The 14,641-nt window shown below is 41.9% G+C and overlaps 1 protein-coding gene across 4 annotated transcripts in view; it reads right to left on the bottom strand.

Moving 5' to 3' along the window:
• The window catches only part of vti1a (vesicle transport through interaction with t-SNAREs 1A), a 109,863-nt gene that overhangs the window by 87,897 nt on the left and 7,325 nt on the right, over nucleotides 1-14,641 (bottom strand). For all 4 annotated transcript variants that reach the window (XM_035144923.2, XM_035144920.2, XM_035144924.2 and 1 more), the window contains exon 4: nucleotides 740-817. In XM_035144923.2, coding sequence (XP_035000814.1) covers nucleotides 740-817 — 78 coding nt within the window. The remainder of the gene's footprint in view (nucleotides 1-739; nucleotides 818-14,641) is intronic.

Raw genomic sequence — 14,641 nt, 5'->3', positions numbered from 1 at the left:
GCTAATGTGGTCTTTATCTGTGTTTGTATTCCTCGAATTCAACAGGCTGAGCTGATATTCAAACAAAATGACGCTCACCATCTTTAAACAATAAATCAATTGTGAATGTTGACAGATAATAGATTTAAATGCCTAAGATGTCAAAATACGATTTAGGATTTTTAATCAAAGGCTACAATTCTTTAATAAATAATATTTAGGGGCTAAATTATAATTCGAAGCACCAAAATATTTCAGTGCTTTTATTATGTCACTTGTGAAACTTATGAGAACCTGTGTCCTTATTCTTTTTGAGTATCTGCATTGTGCCGGTTCACCACCCTCGGAGTTTCATGAAAGACGAGAGAACATTTACATTCTGCGTGCATGCGTGTGTGCGTACATTTGTGGAGGATGGAGGATCTATTATAGGCCTAAGTCCACAGCCGGCTGGAAAACAGCTGTGGGGTAGTTGGAGTGGAGAGGCCGGGGTTTCTGGAATTAAATTTGTACGAGATTGAGCGTTTGTGTTTCGGTGTGTGTGTCTCAGTCACAATCTGGGCTGCCACACTGGTCCCATTCCCTGAGCTCACTCACTGGCGGTCCAGCTTTGCATTAAACAGTGTTCCTTCCGCATGACTTGGTGACAATACTGTGGTCTCAGCCCTCGATGGCCCCTATGAGGGGCCCACCTCCTCACCCTGGGGGCCAGTCAGCCACCCACACTGGTGTCGGCTGGGGCCCCTGATTAGCACCTCACCTGGTTCTCGGAGGAGCCGGCGTCGTCCCCCAGGAGATCGTTGCGCACCTCATCACTGTAGGCAATGCGTGACCTTTTCTGCAGAGGGAGGAGGACGAGGAAGGACAAAAAGAAGAAGAGAGAGGAGAAACAGAGGAGAGAAAAAAGAGAAAACAAGTGGGGGAAATATGGTTTAGTACCGTTGTTGATGCAAAAACACAACAGGCATTCCTTAAGCACGAGAGCCCCCTAATGGAACTTGGTGACAAACTGAGTCATACACATGCAGTGTGTGTGTGTGTGTGTGTATGTGTGTGAGCTAGTGCGCCTCTATGTGTGTGTGTGTGTGTGTGTGTGTGTGTGTGTGTGTGTGTGTGTGTGTGTGTGTGTGTGTGTGTGTGTGTGTGAACCCTTAAAATACAAGTACTGACAACAAGCACGTCTAGGTTTGTGCCCATGCCTTCGTATCTTCTTCGAGGTGATCTACTGTACCTGATGCACTTGTGCCACAGAAGTGGTGGCAAAAGCCCCCCACCCCCACCCCCGCCACCCTGCCCACTTAAACAAATACAAGTCGAGGGATGAAAAACCTCATCTCGTGTGCACGGGGAGGCTGTGGAACAGGGGGGACAGGGGAGAGGGCCAGGGAGATGTATTATGAGGAAGTATCACTTGTCAGCGCTAAATCTTTTCTGGGGGCTGTCACTGCTGTCATCCCAGTGCAGTGGCAGGCTCTGTGATAACACCAATGCTGAGACTCAGACAGGGAATAATTCATCACCCATTGGCGGCCCATCGGATTTGGGGTTGCCTCTCCTCTCTCACGCACACACACACATATATATATATACACACACAAACTCTCTCTCTCACTCTCTCGCTTTCTCTGTCTCCAGATAGGCTCGAATAAGAGGGAATGCCATGTCCAAAAAAAAAAAAAAACACACCCAAAAAGACAAACACGCAGACACACACTTTTCATACACACTTCAGAGTGTGCCACCTCCGATTGTGGAAGAGTGGGCTGCCACTGTACCGCTTGTTTACAGGCGCCCGACCCATGGAAAAACAGCCTCTTGGCATGCCCTCTAAACTAAATACACACCAGCAGCAGACACAGAAAGTGTTTACTAAGCCTCCTTCGCTTTCTCTCCCTGCCTTGACAGGGTTTCTAGGTGGGCTGCAGGAGGTGGGCAAAAATCAAAGACAAATACCAGCATAGGAATGAAAATATCACATTTTCTCAACACAAAATTGTTTCTATTTTTTCATATTTACTTAGTCCTCGACTCTAAATAAATAACACATGGAATCAGTGAAGGAACACCAATTACCTGGTAGAGGACTTTTTTCCCCTTAAAATACAGTATCCTTTCCCCCCTATCTTTCTATTATCAGTAAAAGTTTGAAGAAGCTATTGCATGAAGTGCTTTGATGCTTCCTTCCAAACCAAACTTGAAAAAGCCAATTCTAACCTCAAGAGCGATGATATCAAGTTCCTTGATTGAAACAACTTTGGAGCCAATCACAATTGAGCTTGTGGATTTTTTCTTTTTTTTTTTATTTGTCTCTCCACATAATCTGGAGCACTGAGTGGAAAGTCATGGCTGATGTGATTTGGGTGTTATTATCGTGATGGTGAGGGCCACAGTTCTCTGGAGTAATTACTGACTAGACGGAGGGCCTGATTGACCCAGACCACAAAACCCATTAGATAAAGAGTGCACCCAAACAATGCTCAACCACGGGGACCTAAGCTCACCACAGAACGCCTACTGTGTGTAAAAGAGAAAATCCGCAGCACAGACCCAAATATAACACAACATCGCCCCCCAACAACACACACATCACACAAAGGCACTGTGTCAAAATGTTCAAGATGTTTTTACAACTGTTGTGTGTTAGTGTCATTCAACGCTGGACTCAATTATTTAAGTCATTTGATTCTGATTTGATATTTTGAATCAGCTTCTTTAACAGTTCATAATTAAAATAAAAAACAGATATGGTGCCATGTGAAGATATAAATGTATGTAATATATAATTTCACCCTTTTCTCTGTTCTGACATACATCTTTAAATAAAATGTCCAAAGTATATTATAAATCATTTTTAAAAAATAGTCACATTTAGTCATTCTTAGGTTTAAATGTTTAAATTCTAATGTCAGCATTTCTTTAAAGCCCCATCCTCTGCACATGGGTAAATCAGTGGTCACTGTGCTGCTGACAGAACATTAAAAGGAATTTCATATTTGAGTAAAACCAGAAAGACAATAAGCATCAGTCTGAAGACAACATGTTCACAAGCACGAGGCACACACACTTATTTTTTTTGTTTGCCAAGAGAACACCCACATATTTCATTTAAGTCAAGTTGCATCTTAAAGAGCTGCAGTGCAACTTAGGGGGGAAAACGACTTGAGCAGTAATTGAAACGAGGAAGCCTGGGAGAAGCACTGATTCGAATGTTAAGGCTTACGTCGCCTTCAAACCCTACGCAGGTTGTTTTTTTTTAGGTTTTCTAAATAGCTGTTTGTTACAGATGAATGTATGAAGCGTATCTGCAATGAGAACAGAGTAGATAACAAAGAACGCATAAAGAACGGAGAATGTCACTGAAATGAAAGTGTTGCCGCTTCTTCCCCCGTACAGTACACACTCCAGTTTTCGGATTTCCCCTCTGGAAAACAACTGATTCCTGAATGATTACTGCCTCCCCACTTGATATAGAACATAAACATCTGTGACTACCTTCAATATTGACTGCTTAATACAGTGACAGCTTTTGATTGTAAGTTAGGATGTCAAGGAAAAAAATGGTTCAGTGCCAACAGGATCATTCTTGAGGTCAGGAACGCAGATGTCAGATGTTCTATATCAAATTATATATCGAAGAAAATGCACTGAATCTGCTTCATTTCTTACAGCACGTGGAGACTGAGCTCCGCATCTTAACAGGAAACCAGCTAATCAGGCTTTGTAATATTAAAAAAAGAATGAGCGCTTTTAGAAGATACCTTATTTCTCAGAAGAGGAAAAAGAGTTTTTTTTTTTTAATCCCTTTTGAAAGGTCTGTCTTTTGTCACTTTTCTAATCTTGGGTGAGAATTTGCTTCTATTCCCGGAAGCACGCATGAGAAGTACAAAGGTACATCTTAACTTTATGCAAAGTGGCCTGCCTTTAAAACTCACGCGCATGCCGTCAAACGCAGCGATGGAGGTGCTGGTGTCCTGTCAAAAACACACGTTTTACCTCTGTTGACATGGACAGCAGACAGAGAAAACAATTCTTCTTTACCCATCAAAATGTAATTACATATGCATGCATAACAATTCATATCAGATATGCTAATCAGTTTGGCATAATCCTCTGAACAGCAAATGATATTTATTTAATTATAGCAGATATATGGATATGTCCTTTTGTATGCAACTTATCTCTGGAATGGCTATGTAAGGATATATACTTTCTAAATAAACATGATTTTTCCATTGTCCCGAATAAAAGAAAATAAATCTTAGAGACATCCACTTACAGAAAATGTGTTAACATTTTAAAACACTTAAATTTCCTCATTCAATTTTATTTTTAATTTAAAGTAAAAGTTCCCTGTTTGCAAAAGAAAATGTTAAAATCAAATAAAATGAAATCCATATTGCTCTCCTCCTTTTTGCCCGGTGCAACGAGTGACACAAGGACCAAAGCAAATAATTGTGGCGCCTGGAAAGCTGAGAAATGTAAACAGTTCATTAGATGGGAAATAAAAGGCAGAAAAATACCCAGGGGCAGAGTGTAATGAGGGGCCCTGAAGTTCCTCTGCAGACACATTTTCCCTCCACTTTCCCAAGCTTTTCCCTCTCGCCCTGCGTACTCGGCTGGTGGCATAGCATTGAGAGTAATTAACTATATTCAATTTACAACTCCACGTTCCATTACAGGCTTTTTCACCAGTAGGAGAGCAGCTGGGCACATCCAGAGTTGAACTTAATAACTCTTATGTTCAGCTCCATGTGCTTGCCTGAAACAACCTTTTTTGAATTTTATTTCTGTTTAAAACTGTCAGCAGCCTTGTAAAAACTGAGAAATACCAAAGCCTACAGCAGGGAAATGACAATAAAGTGGGTTAATAAAATGTCTCAGAGTTCACAAGAATGTGAGCTAAACTCAAAGGTTATCTATATCACTGCCTTTCCTCCTCCTGCTGCGATATTTTCCCAGGTGATGCGTGGACCAGTGCCAGCAGGTCCCACTCTGGTTCCCCGAGTGGGGGCAGAGGTGGACTGATGCGGCATGCCGTTAAAGGGAAGCTGAGACCTTTAAGCCGGCACAAGTATCACAACAGCATCTTAAATAATGCAGCCGTGCTTAGCAGGGGTCTAACGTGCACACGGGCGCACGCACGCAGCTGACACAAAGGAAAACACACAAACTGTTGTCTGGCTTCTTCTTCTCTTTAACACAAACAAATGAGAAGAGGTTGTTCAATTAAGTAAGTGCCCTTTTTTAAAAAATGCATTTGATATATTATCAGACAAAGGAAAGCAGCTACAATTGGGATTGTCACAGGAGGGTGTCATTTGTGCCTTTGTTTCACTCTGGTCTTTGGTGCAATCGAATCCTCCACTTCTGTCTGTTGTGTGAGTGTGAGTGTGTGTGTGTGTTTGTGTGTGTTTGTGTGAGAGCACACGTGTGCACAAGGGTTACTGTATGTACGGCGGAGGCTTCTACGAGCCTTTGCATCCCGGGGACGCCTCCTTTAGAGAGCGTACACGCGCGACATATGTGAACGGTAGCCTGGTGTGTGTTCTTTCCCCTAATAAAAGTGCAGCCGCGGTAGAGAAGCTGGAGCCTCAGATAACAGCATGGGGCCTCTCATTAGCTCACAGGTTGGTGCTTTGGTGGCTTCTACGCAAACAGCATTGTGTTCCGCTTCCATGGAAAAACCTGAAGCAGTCTCGCCGAAGCGGTTGTGAAAAAGCACAAATAAAAAAGGTAAAAGATCAACCACGGTGAGGTAATAAATAAGCCCAAACAGGTATGAGGTGAGGAGACTGTTTTTTTTAGGGTGACGGTTTATCAAAAAGAATGATCAGGAACAACTGTGGGGGAACTTCTTAATTCAATAGAAAACTTAAATCCTAAATCCAACTTTAACACTGAATCACTGAAGCTGTACATTTATAAATATTAGACGACAAGTAAACATGATTTTATCTCTGGGGGAAAATACCTACGGTGGTTTTCTGGGAGAAGGGTAACACTTTTCTGATAGGGGCCTTTCATGCTTGTAGCTCTGTGATAGCGGTGGTGTATTTCCCTGTCAAAGTCATTTCTATTGCTAAGTACAGCCAAGATCAGTCAATAAGCCTAACGACTGTACCCACATCGTGAGAGGCCAAGAGACGAGAAGGAAGAAGAGGGGGGGCGGGTTGTAAGTGAACTCCAAACAAAAGAGCAAATTCGAGGAGGGCTTTGATTGAAGAAGCACCGTATACTTTTTGAAGGCCAAGGGATCATCTCTCAGTGGTTATTTCTTTAAGGCATGAGGGCCCGATTAAACCCAATATTAAAATATGGAGGCTCTTCTAATGAAAAATCAAAGGCCCTGTATCCCCTACCACACCCCCATCCTTCTCTCATTTTCTGTCAGGTTTTCTCCCCTGGCCCACGGTTGTGCAGGAAGGGCCAGAAAGAAAGACGGAAAGGAAAGAAAGTATGAGAAAGAAAGAGAGAAGAGGGCAAGAGAGGGAAGAGGGAGAAAATGGGGAAAGAGGGAGGGTTATAGAGATGAGGGACCTAGGTGCTGGTGGTGCAAAACAGAGACAGACAGCATTGGTTGGAGGAGTAAATCAATAGAGCAGAGCCGTCGGGGAGGCGGGCAGCCAGGGCAAGGAGAGAGTAGAGGAGAGGGGGAACCAGCACAGGGGCCCGGCTCCGATCACAACGCTGGCTTCTGGCATGCAGTGGGGAATAAAGTGGGCCTCCCCGGGTCAGCACCAGAGAAAAAGGTGAGATTAGAGGAAAGTGGAGGAGGGATTTTCACAGAGTGAAGATAGGAGGGGTGGGTGTTGGAGGATGACGAGGAGTGAGTGTGTGTGGAGGGGTGGTGGTGGTAGGAGGGGGGGCGGCGTAGCAGGATACCTGGCAAGCCAGGGACCAACCGGCCCATTAGCCTGTGGCTACCTACATATGGTTCACTGAACCCTCTGCTGAGAAGAGCTCCTCTCCTATCAGTCTTCCCATCCTTTTTTAAAGAAAGAAATACCTTCACTTTTAACCCTTTCTCTGCTTTGGAAAGAGGCTCACTCCTGACCTCGATTTATGATTCATTTTTGTTTGATGTCTATTCTTGGAGTGTTATCTAAAATTGAAAAATGTAATAAAAAATAAAAAAAACTAGACACAAAGGGAGAGAAGTCGGGCCTGCTGAGCATGTGCGTGTTCGCATCCATCAGTGGACATGCACGTAGAAGACTATCTTCTTCAGTGCTTTGCCTTTTCTTGTAATGTGACCATTGTGGGTGCTGAATAGCTAGCTCATTAGCATAAGAATACAGCAGCACACACAGGGACTTAGCCAGATCATTATCTCTATATATTTATGTATACTTTGTTATTTCACTAGCCAGAACACATTCAAATGCTGATGAGGCCAGTCAGGCCCCTTTCCAAAGCCCTTCCAACATGTGCCCTCCTGAACTTCCCAATACACTCACTCGTTTCCTGGGAGTCTGCAGGTTTTGTACAGGAATTTACAACAGTCACGTAAGAATTATAAGAAATAGCAGTAATAGTTATGAGTGGTTTAAAAATTATACGAGAAATACCCAATAGAGGAGTTGCTTGCACCTCTTAAGTGGTTTCAAATGACAGAAAAGAAAGTTTACACAAACAATTAATTTTAACCTCAGAATAAACAGCAGAGTTTATTACTAATAAATAATAATTTGCTGTTCATTCTTCAAAAGCTAAATCAAGCACTACACAAATAAATGAATTTAATCAGCAATTTCATAATTTGATTGTTTTTTCTTAAATAGGCAACAGATTTTTTTCTACCAGGATTTATTGGTCATTTGATAGTAGAGAATGTGTTGAATGAAACGGATCATTTCTGAGTAAAAACACACAAAGACAATAATGCACAAAAAAGCTTGACAATGCAGAACAAACAAATGCTCTGTGGTGATGAGGGGAACAAAACTAAAGAGTTTAGTCTCACTGCAGGAGTAGGCTGAGGATCTAATGGTGGCCAACCTCTGGGATAATTGAAAAAAATCCCTAATTCATCTTCTACAATGTAATTCTGATCAAGGCCACAGCCAGATTCCACTGCAGGCTTCAAAAACACAGAGAAAAGGCAAAATCGTCGGTCGCTGAGAGCAAAGACACTTTCCCTTTCTTTCTGGCACGCTCGCTCATTAGAAACACTTAGGATGAGAGAAAGAAACTAAGTTTAATTGTGTGTCTGCATGCGAGCGCGTGTTTGTGTGAAGGCGGTGCAAACAGGGGCTAAAACATGTGTAAACACGGAGATTTAACCATTAAGCAACACCAGTTAAGATGCAGTGTAAAGAGTTCTCCCTCTGTTCTCTGAGACTTTCTTATTAAAAAGCAAGCGCTGCAGACGAAAAACACAGACCCCAGGATTCATAATATATTTCATAAATACTTCATGAATCCCCCTCACCATATTTAAGCCAGTCTGGCAAAAAAAAAGAAAACATTGTCACCTATTCTAGTACCCGCTTGTCAGCACATCACTGGGGAGTGGGTGTCACATGTCACTTCTGGTTTACACCACTGTGTGGGACAGGCTCGGTGCAAGGAAATCGGGGGGTAGGACAGAAAGATGAACAGAAGGAAAAGTGATGGGGAGGTGGAAAGGGGAGTGAAAGAGAGGGAGGGTGGGGGGGGGGGAAGGGGGGTGTTATCATATCATCGCCCCATGTCTTTATATTTTTCCCCCTTATTATCTTTGGCCCCCACTCACTCCAGTCACTCAATCACACAAGCCCCGAGGACAGCGAGGGGACCTGGGAGGGCCTTCGCTTCATGGCAGACTCAGCCAGACAAGCGTCTGAAAGCTATACTGATCGCTGTCAGTGTGTGTGGAAGTACAGCGACTTCGGAGGGGCCAGGAGAGATAAGCGAGAGAGGAAACGATTGCGTGGAAGGATAACGGCCAAATTTGCACACAACCCCCCCCCCAAAAAAAAAACCTGTGCTCCAGGCATAATGCAGATACCCCATCCATACAGACAAGTGTTAACATAAAGAGACGGAGGGTTGATCCGCTTTCAAATCATAGGCTACGGGATTTCTACGAGTCGACCGCTGATAGGAAGTCATCACATTAATGACAAAGGGATGACGGACCTGAATGTCGGTCTGGGACACTCATCTTACCCCTTATTATATTATGTAGGTAAATATAATACAAGTGTAATTTCTGGTTTTGTAAAAGTTAGGGTAACATCATTGACTTGCTGCCTTTGCACCACAGTTTTAGTTTCAGTGGGAATAACTTGAAATTCCTTTAAACTGTTGGGTTGAATATGCACAACTAACTTACTTACTTACTAGAAAATAAGGTAGACGGGATTTCTAGACACTCATCAATGCTTAACACCCATATAAACTGATTGACACCACTGCTGTTCTGTTAAAGTCATAAATTGACTATTACTTTCAAAAACTGGCATTTTAAGCTTGAAAGACACATGGAATCAAAATGTTTACTGTAATTACAGTTTAATTATTATTCACTATTATATCCATACATTTCAGCACAGTTATCAGTGCCTTATATATCAGTTAAACATTATCAATACATAAAAACTGAATAAAGCTATTGCACATGCAGTATTCTGGTTTTTGTTTCTATTCTTTCTCATTTGTTCCTGAATATCAAATATGAACATGGCACTTCTTCTAGAAAACAAATTAATTTGTCCTTCTTGTGAACTGTCCTTCAACCCCGACCCACCGCCGCCTTTACGCCATCAAAACCATAGAAAAATGGTTTCAACATTAGTGACAAAAGGCTAATCCTAGAACGAATCCCATCTTAGTGTCCATAAAGGAGACATGGAAAAGCCTCCAACGCCCAAAGAATCCACAAAGGGCTTGAGGAAGACATACTATGCACAACAACTTTCAAATGAAAGATGCGATTCATAAGTAGAGAGGAAGATCTGTTTGTTTACATCTTAAATCTGCACTCGGCTCAGAGGAAATATAGGAGAAAAAAAAAAAATCCCCGTCCGATTGAGCGACTTCTTTTATGACTTTTTATGAGTGATTAGACTTTGGTGTCATTGATGGGTTGTTAAGCAACAAACCATGAAAAGAGTCAATCTGCCTTTACGCTGCTGTGTTAAATAAGAACAAGTAAGCCAAGGCAACCTAAGGCGATTTAAAGTGTCTAACATCCGACTAATGTTGGTCTGTCATGTTGTTGCTTGCAGGAGTCACTGTAATGAGGACAAGGGCCAAACAACCAGAACCCTTCAAGATGGATTACAACAAGGCAAATTCATAATCACTTCTATAGTGCGGAAGCACAGTGGTCCTAAAATCTCCCATCAAAACCTAGACGTCAACATAATTATCAGTGTTTAGTTTAGTTTTTTTAATGACATTTATTAGCTTCTTAAGGCAAATAAACAACTTTCTGATATATGACTTTGCAAACTCTTATGTGTCTTTTTAGGTTGTTGAATGAGCCAAAAATAATGAGTTTATGACCATTGTCTGCTAAAGTTGGAGAGTCCCCACAACCTTGAATCGTCCATGACCGCTAATTAAAAAAATTTTCAACATAAAAACTCATAACACTCATGCAGGGAACTGAAGAGCCTCATCTTCCACTGTTCAGCTTGGGTGTATTTGGGGGGCGCTCTCCAAAAACATAACAAGATACTTTGAGTGAGGAGAAAAATCACAGTTCAATCACGGACCTCTGACCTGGAGCTGAAAGCGTTCGCATGGAGACGATACCCTTTTCTTTATACTGCGTTTCCAAAACACAAAAAAATGTTAATTCATTGCCAATGATGAACACATTACGCGTGACCCTCAGATGCGGAGGCAACAAATAGCTCTGGGGTTTGGAAACAGACAAAAGTGGCTTGAGGAAAACTTCTTAGAATATCCGTACTGGTAACTCAAACATGTAGCCCGAGCTGTGTATATAAAGTCAAGAGTCATCTACTGCTTATTCTACAGTAAGTCAGTTTATTCTAATCGGGGACCAAATAAAAATCTGATTTACATTGGTCTGCTTTAGTTAATTAATAAAGAAACAAAGAAGAATGCTCCCATTTGATAAAAATCCAATTTGATCACTATCCATTGACAGGTTTTGCTTGAAAAAGTCCCATTCATTAAATAGAGCACTCAATGTCTGCCACGATTGGAAACTAAATCTCCAGAAGGTCACTTGATAAGCACTTATGAAACTGATATATCAAGGTAAAAAGAAGAAAATGAAATCAGCACCAATGGCCTTTTCATTCCTTTCACCTCAGTGTACCTGGCAAATAAATTGTTCAATATTTCAAGGCTGGCTGAGTCTTTGGAAATGCATTCATTATCTCTCTGGGCAGACAGTAGGAGGCATTGCATCCAAAGGTTTTCACTAAAAGGAAAAGGCAGTCCTACTTGACCGTGACGGCAACTCCAAACAACACCCCGACGGACAATCAGAAATTAGAAAGGGAGAGTTGTATCCCTGTGACAGTTGGCCTCGCGTCTGAATATCAGAAAACACAAGTGGAATGAAAGTCCATCATAATCTCAATGCTAACTGAATAGGCCTATTTTGAAGTTAAGTGTAATTCAGGTGAATAAAAATTTGTCGCCATCACATATTCCACATCTCGTCGTAAGTTGAATAATACAACCTAACATCATATTTACATATCTCATATAAAGACGGATTAATTACACCGTTATGTGTTTTCAAAAGGAGCAAAAAGGTGATGAAGGACATCTTCATGGTCCTTGATGAAACGGTAATACAGCACATTACAACAAATTAACAAAACATTTCCTTTCAGTCAATATTAGAGTTGGTTTTAGGAAATGAATCCTTCTACACAGTACCGACAACAGTGACTTAAAGAATCCACAAAACTGCCTTGACCATTACTGGCATGCATTCCCACTTAATGACAGAAAAATGTATTCTGCTATAAAGCTTGATATTTCATTTCCACAAATTAACCTTAATCGGAGTCAAGGATCCTCGAACACAAAGAGCCTAACATTTCGAGCTCGAGTGCTTTATAGCTACTGAACAGACAACAAAAAGTGAACTCACCTCAAAAAACAAAAGATAACAATTTCATTCACATTTTGTTTTGCTTTCTTAATTAACTTTCATTGGAAGAGACCAACTAAAGAAAATACACAATTCAGGAAAGCAGTCCATGAGGCACTTTGTGTGAAATGGATTTTTAACCACAAGGACATTTTGGTAACATTATTTCCAGTCTCAATTACACAGCATAAAGGATGAGGTCAGGCAAAGCAATAAGTGGAAGGATTTATCATAGCGAGTCCACTCATACATTAGAAAGGCAAAGTAATTGGTAAATGTGCCCAATATTGTCCTTGTCATGTACCTTAGGTCGAGGAAAATTCTTAGGGCAACACCGCCATCTGCTGCAAAAAGAGATGAACAGCCACACCAACGAACAAGCAGGAGGGATACTGACCCCTTAAAAGATAATGCAGCATACTTTGAATCATCTGAGTTCAAATTAAAAGTGCAGGCTTTAATACAGGCATAGGAAAATATAAAGCAGATTTCAATTTCAGTTAATTAGGACTCAAGACAACTCAAAACTGAGCTACTGTAGAATGATTACATCAAATTCAGTTATCTCAGCTCTGTTTTATCAATGACACAATGATATAAGGGCTGCAACTTAATGATCATTGTCATTTTTTATTATTATCCTGATCATTCCCTTGTTAGAACATAAACCCCAAGGAGATGTCAGAAGGATTCCCCCGTTTTGGCCAAACAACACTTTCAATTACTATCACATGAGACTTATAGAAGCAGCAAATATTCACAAATGACAAGCTGGAACTATGAAAGGTTGACATTTGTTATTAAAAACTAAAAAACATTCAACTATCAAAATAGTTGCCAATATTTTTCTGTTGATCAACTGAGGCATTTACTGATTTAGTATAATAGTTCTACAACTTTAAATCCACGTAGATCAGATTAACTGCAGGTTCACTGAAGAGTGAAAACGTTCCTATTCATTCCAATCTACTGAGAATATTCAACCAAACCATATTAAATCAAGCAATATGACAAACTAGAATGGCAGCTTATAGAGTTCATAACTTTCAATCAATCAAGCAGCACCTAATTGTACACACTCTTAGATACGAGTCCCCTTTTGTCCTTTCTGGATCCATTCATTATTCCCTAAGGAAATTGGTGAAAACATAAAAAAAACACCCTATCTCACAATGTGACAGCATGTGAAAACATTTCTGGAACCAAACCCAGATTTATCGGGTCCTTCCCTGATCCATTCGTCTTCCTTCCACTCAGTTTCGTGATAATCTGAAAACACAACCTCTTCGATGGAGGTGAAAACACCACTTAGAAAGGCCAAGAAAATACTTTTATATTTCAAAAATATTTACAGACAATAGAAAAACACCAGGACAAACAAAAACACCTTCATCTCTGAGCCAATGCTGCTTTGAAAGCCCAAAGCTGACATTACATCATGCCCATGTCACCACACATCACACATTTACAACGAGCGTGGGGCAGACTTTGAGTCACATTGTCAAAATGGGATTGTATTTTGTGCGACACAGCAGACATCTGTGGACCCCCGCCTTCCCCACTGGGACAGACCAAGCGTGGTCCTTTGAAGGCGGTGGCTCTGTTTACGCGATAGATTTCATTAAATTAAGCTTACGTGCGGCCTCTTCTCTGCCTGATCAAAGGCACGGCTAAGAGCCATGCCACTCTGCTTCCCCCCCAACTTGAACAAGCTGAGGCCATCAAATGGGATTTCCATTGTCCTTTCTAATTTTTTGACACTCTGACTGAAACTTTTTCTCTGGTCAGACTGACATCCCCTTTGGCTGCGACGCTGCCTGTTTGTCATGGCCCAGCACCGTTTAGAGTCCCACTGTCCCCTCCATTATCGCAATGAAGCTCTCCGCCAATCCAGCAAAGCAACGTCTCACATGTACACCTTCGGGATGCCTGTGTGATAAGTTGTCTTCCTGGATGAAATGGCTGGGGTTGCCGAGGTCGACTCGGGCCCTGTCTGGAAAGGATCAGAAATGAGGTCTCAAGCTGGCACACCGGTGGTAGGAAGACTTCAAACCACGGGGTGAATGGGAGGATGAGAGAGCAGGTTAAGGGGGGAGACACCCGTGGGAGGCCAGTAGGGGGTGGGGTTGGGTAGTGAGGGAGTGGAAAGACCTTGATATCCACGGAAAGCACAACAAAGCCGGAGCTTTTTACATTAAAAAGAAAGGAGATTGCCTTTTTTCCACTCGGCGCCTTTCGAGCCGAGTGTCATGTCCTCCCTAGGCCTGCAGGAAGTGAGAGGCTGAGCTCGGCTATAGCATTTGGCACATCTGAGGCACATCTGAGGGGGCTGAAGTTCCTGCCGTCTGAACACTTGCCTCAGATTTGCAGGAGACCAGACGTACTAGATGTTACTGTGCGAAGTGGATGATCCTAGTTTAAATGTACACTGATCTGACCGTACCACACATGGAGGTGTAAAAATGGAAAATTACAGTCAAACTGAGCAGTCACAGTGTGAAGCAGGCCAATATTCTTTTATTCTTCACGCGGTAAGACAATGCTGCTGCTCCTTCCTGCTGCAGCCCCTGTATTTTTAAGGCCTGACACATACAA

Source organism: Hippoglossus stenolepis, chromosome 21 (assembly GCF_022539355.2).
Source record: "Hippoglossus stenolepis isolate QCI-W04-F060 chromosome 21, HSTE1.2, whole genome shotgun sequence".
NCBI classification, from domain to species: Eukaryota; Metazoa; Chordata; class Actinopteri; order Pleuronectiformes; family Pleuronectidae; genus Hippoglossus; species Hippoglossus stenolepis.
This window is presented reverse-complemented; position numbering and strand designations above follow the sequence as displayed.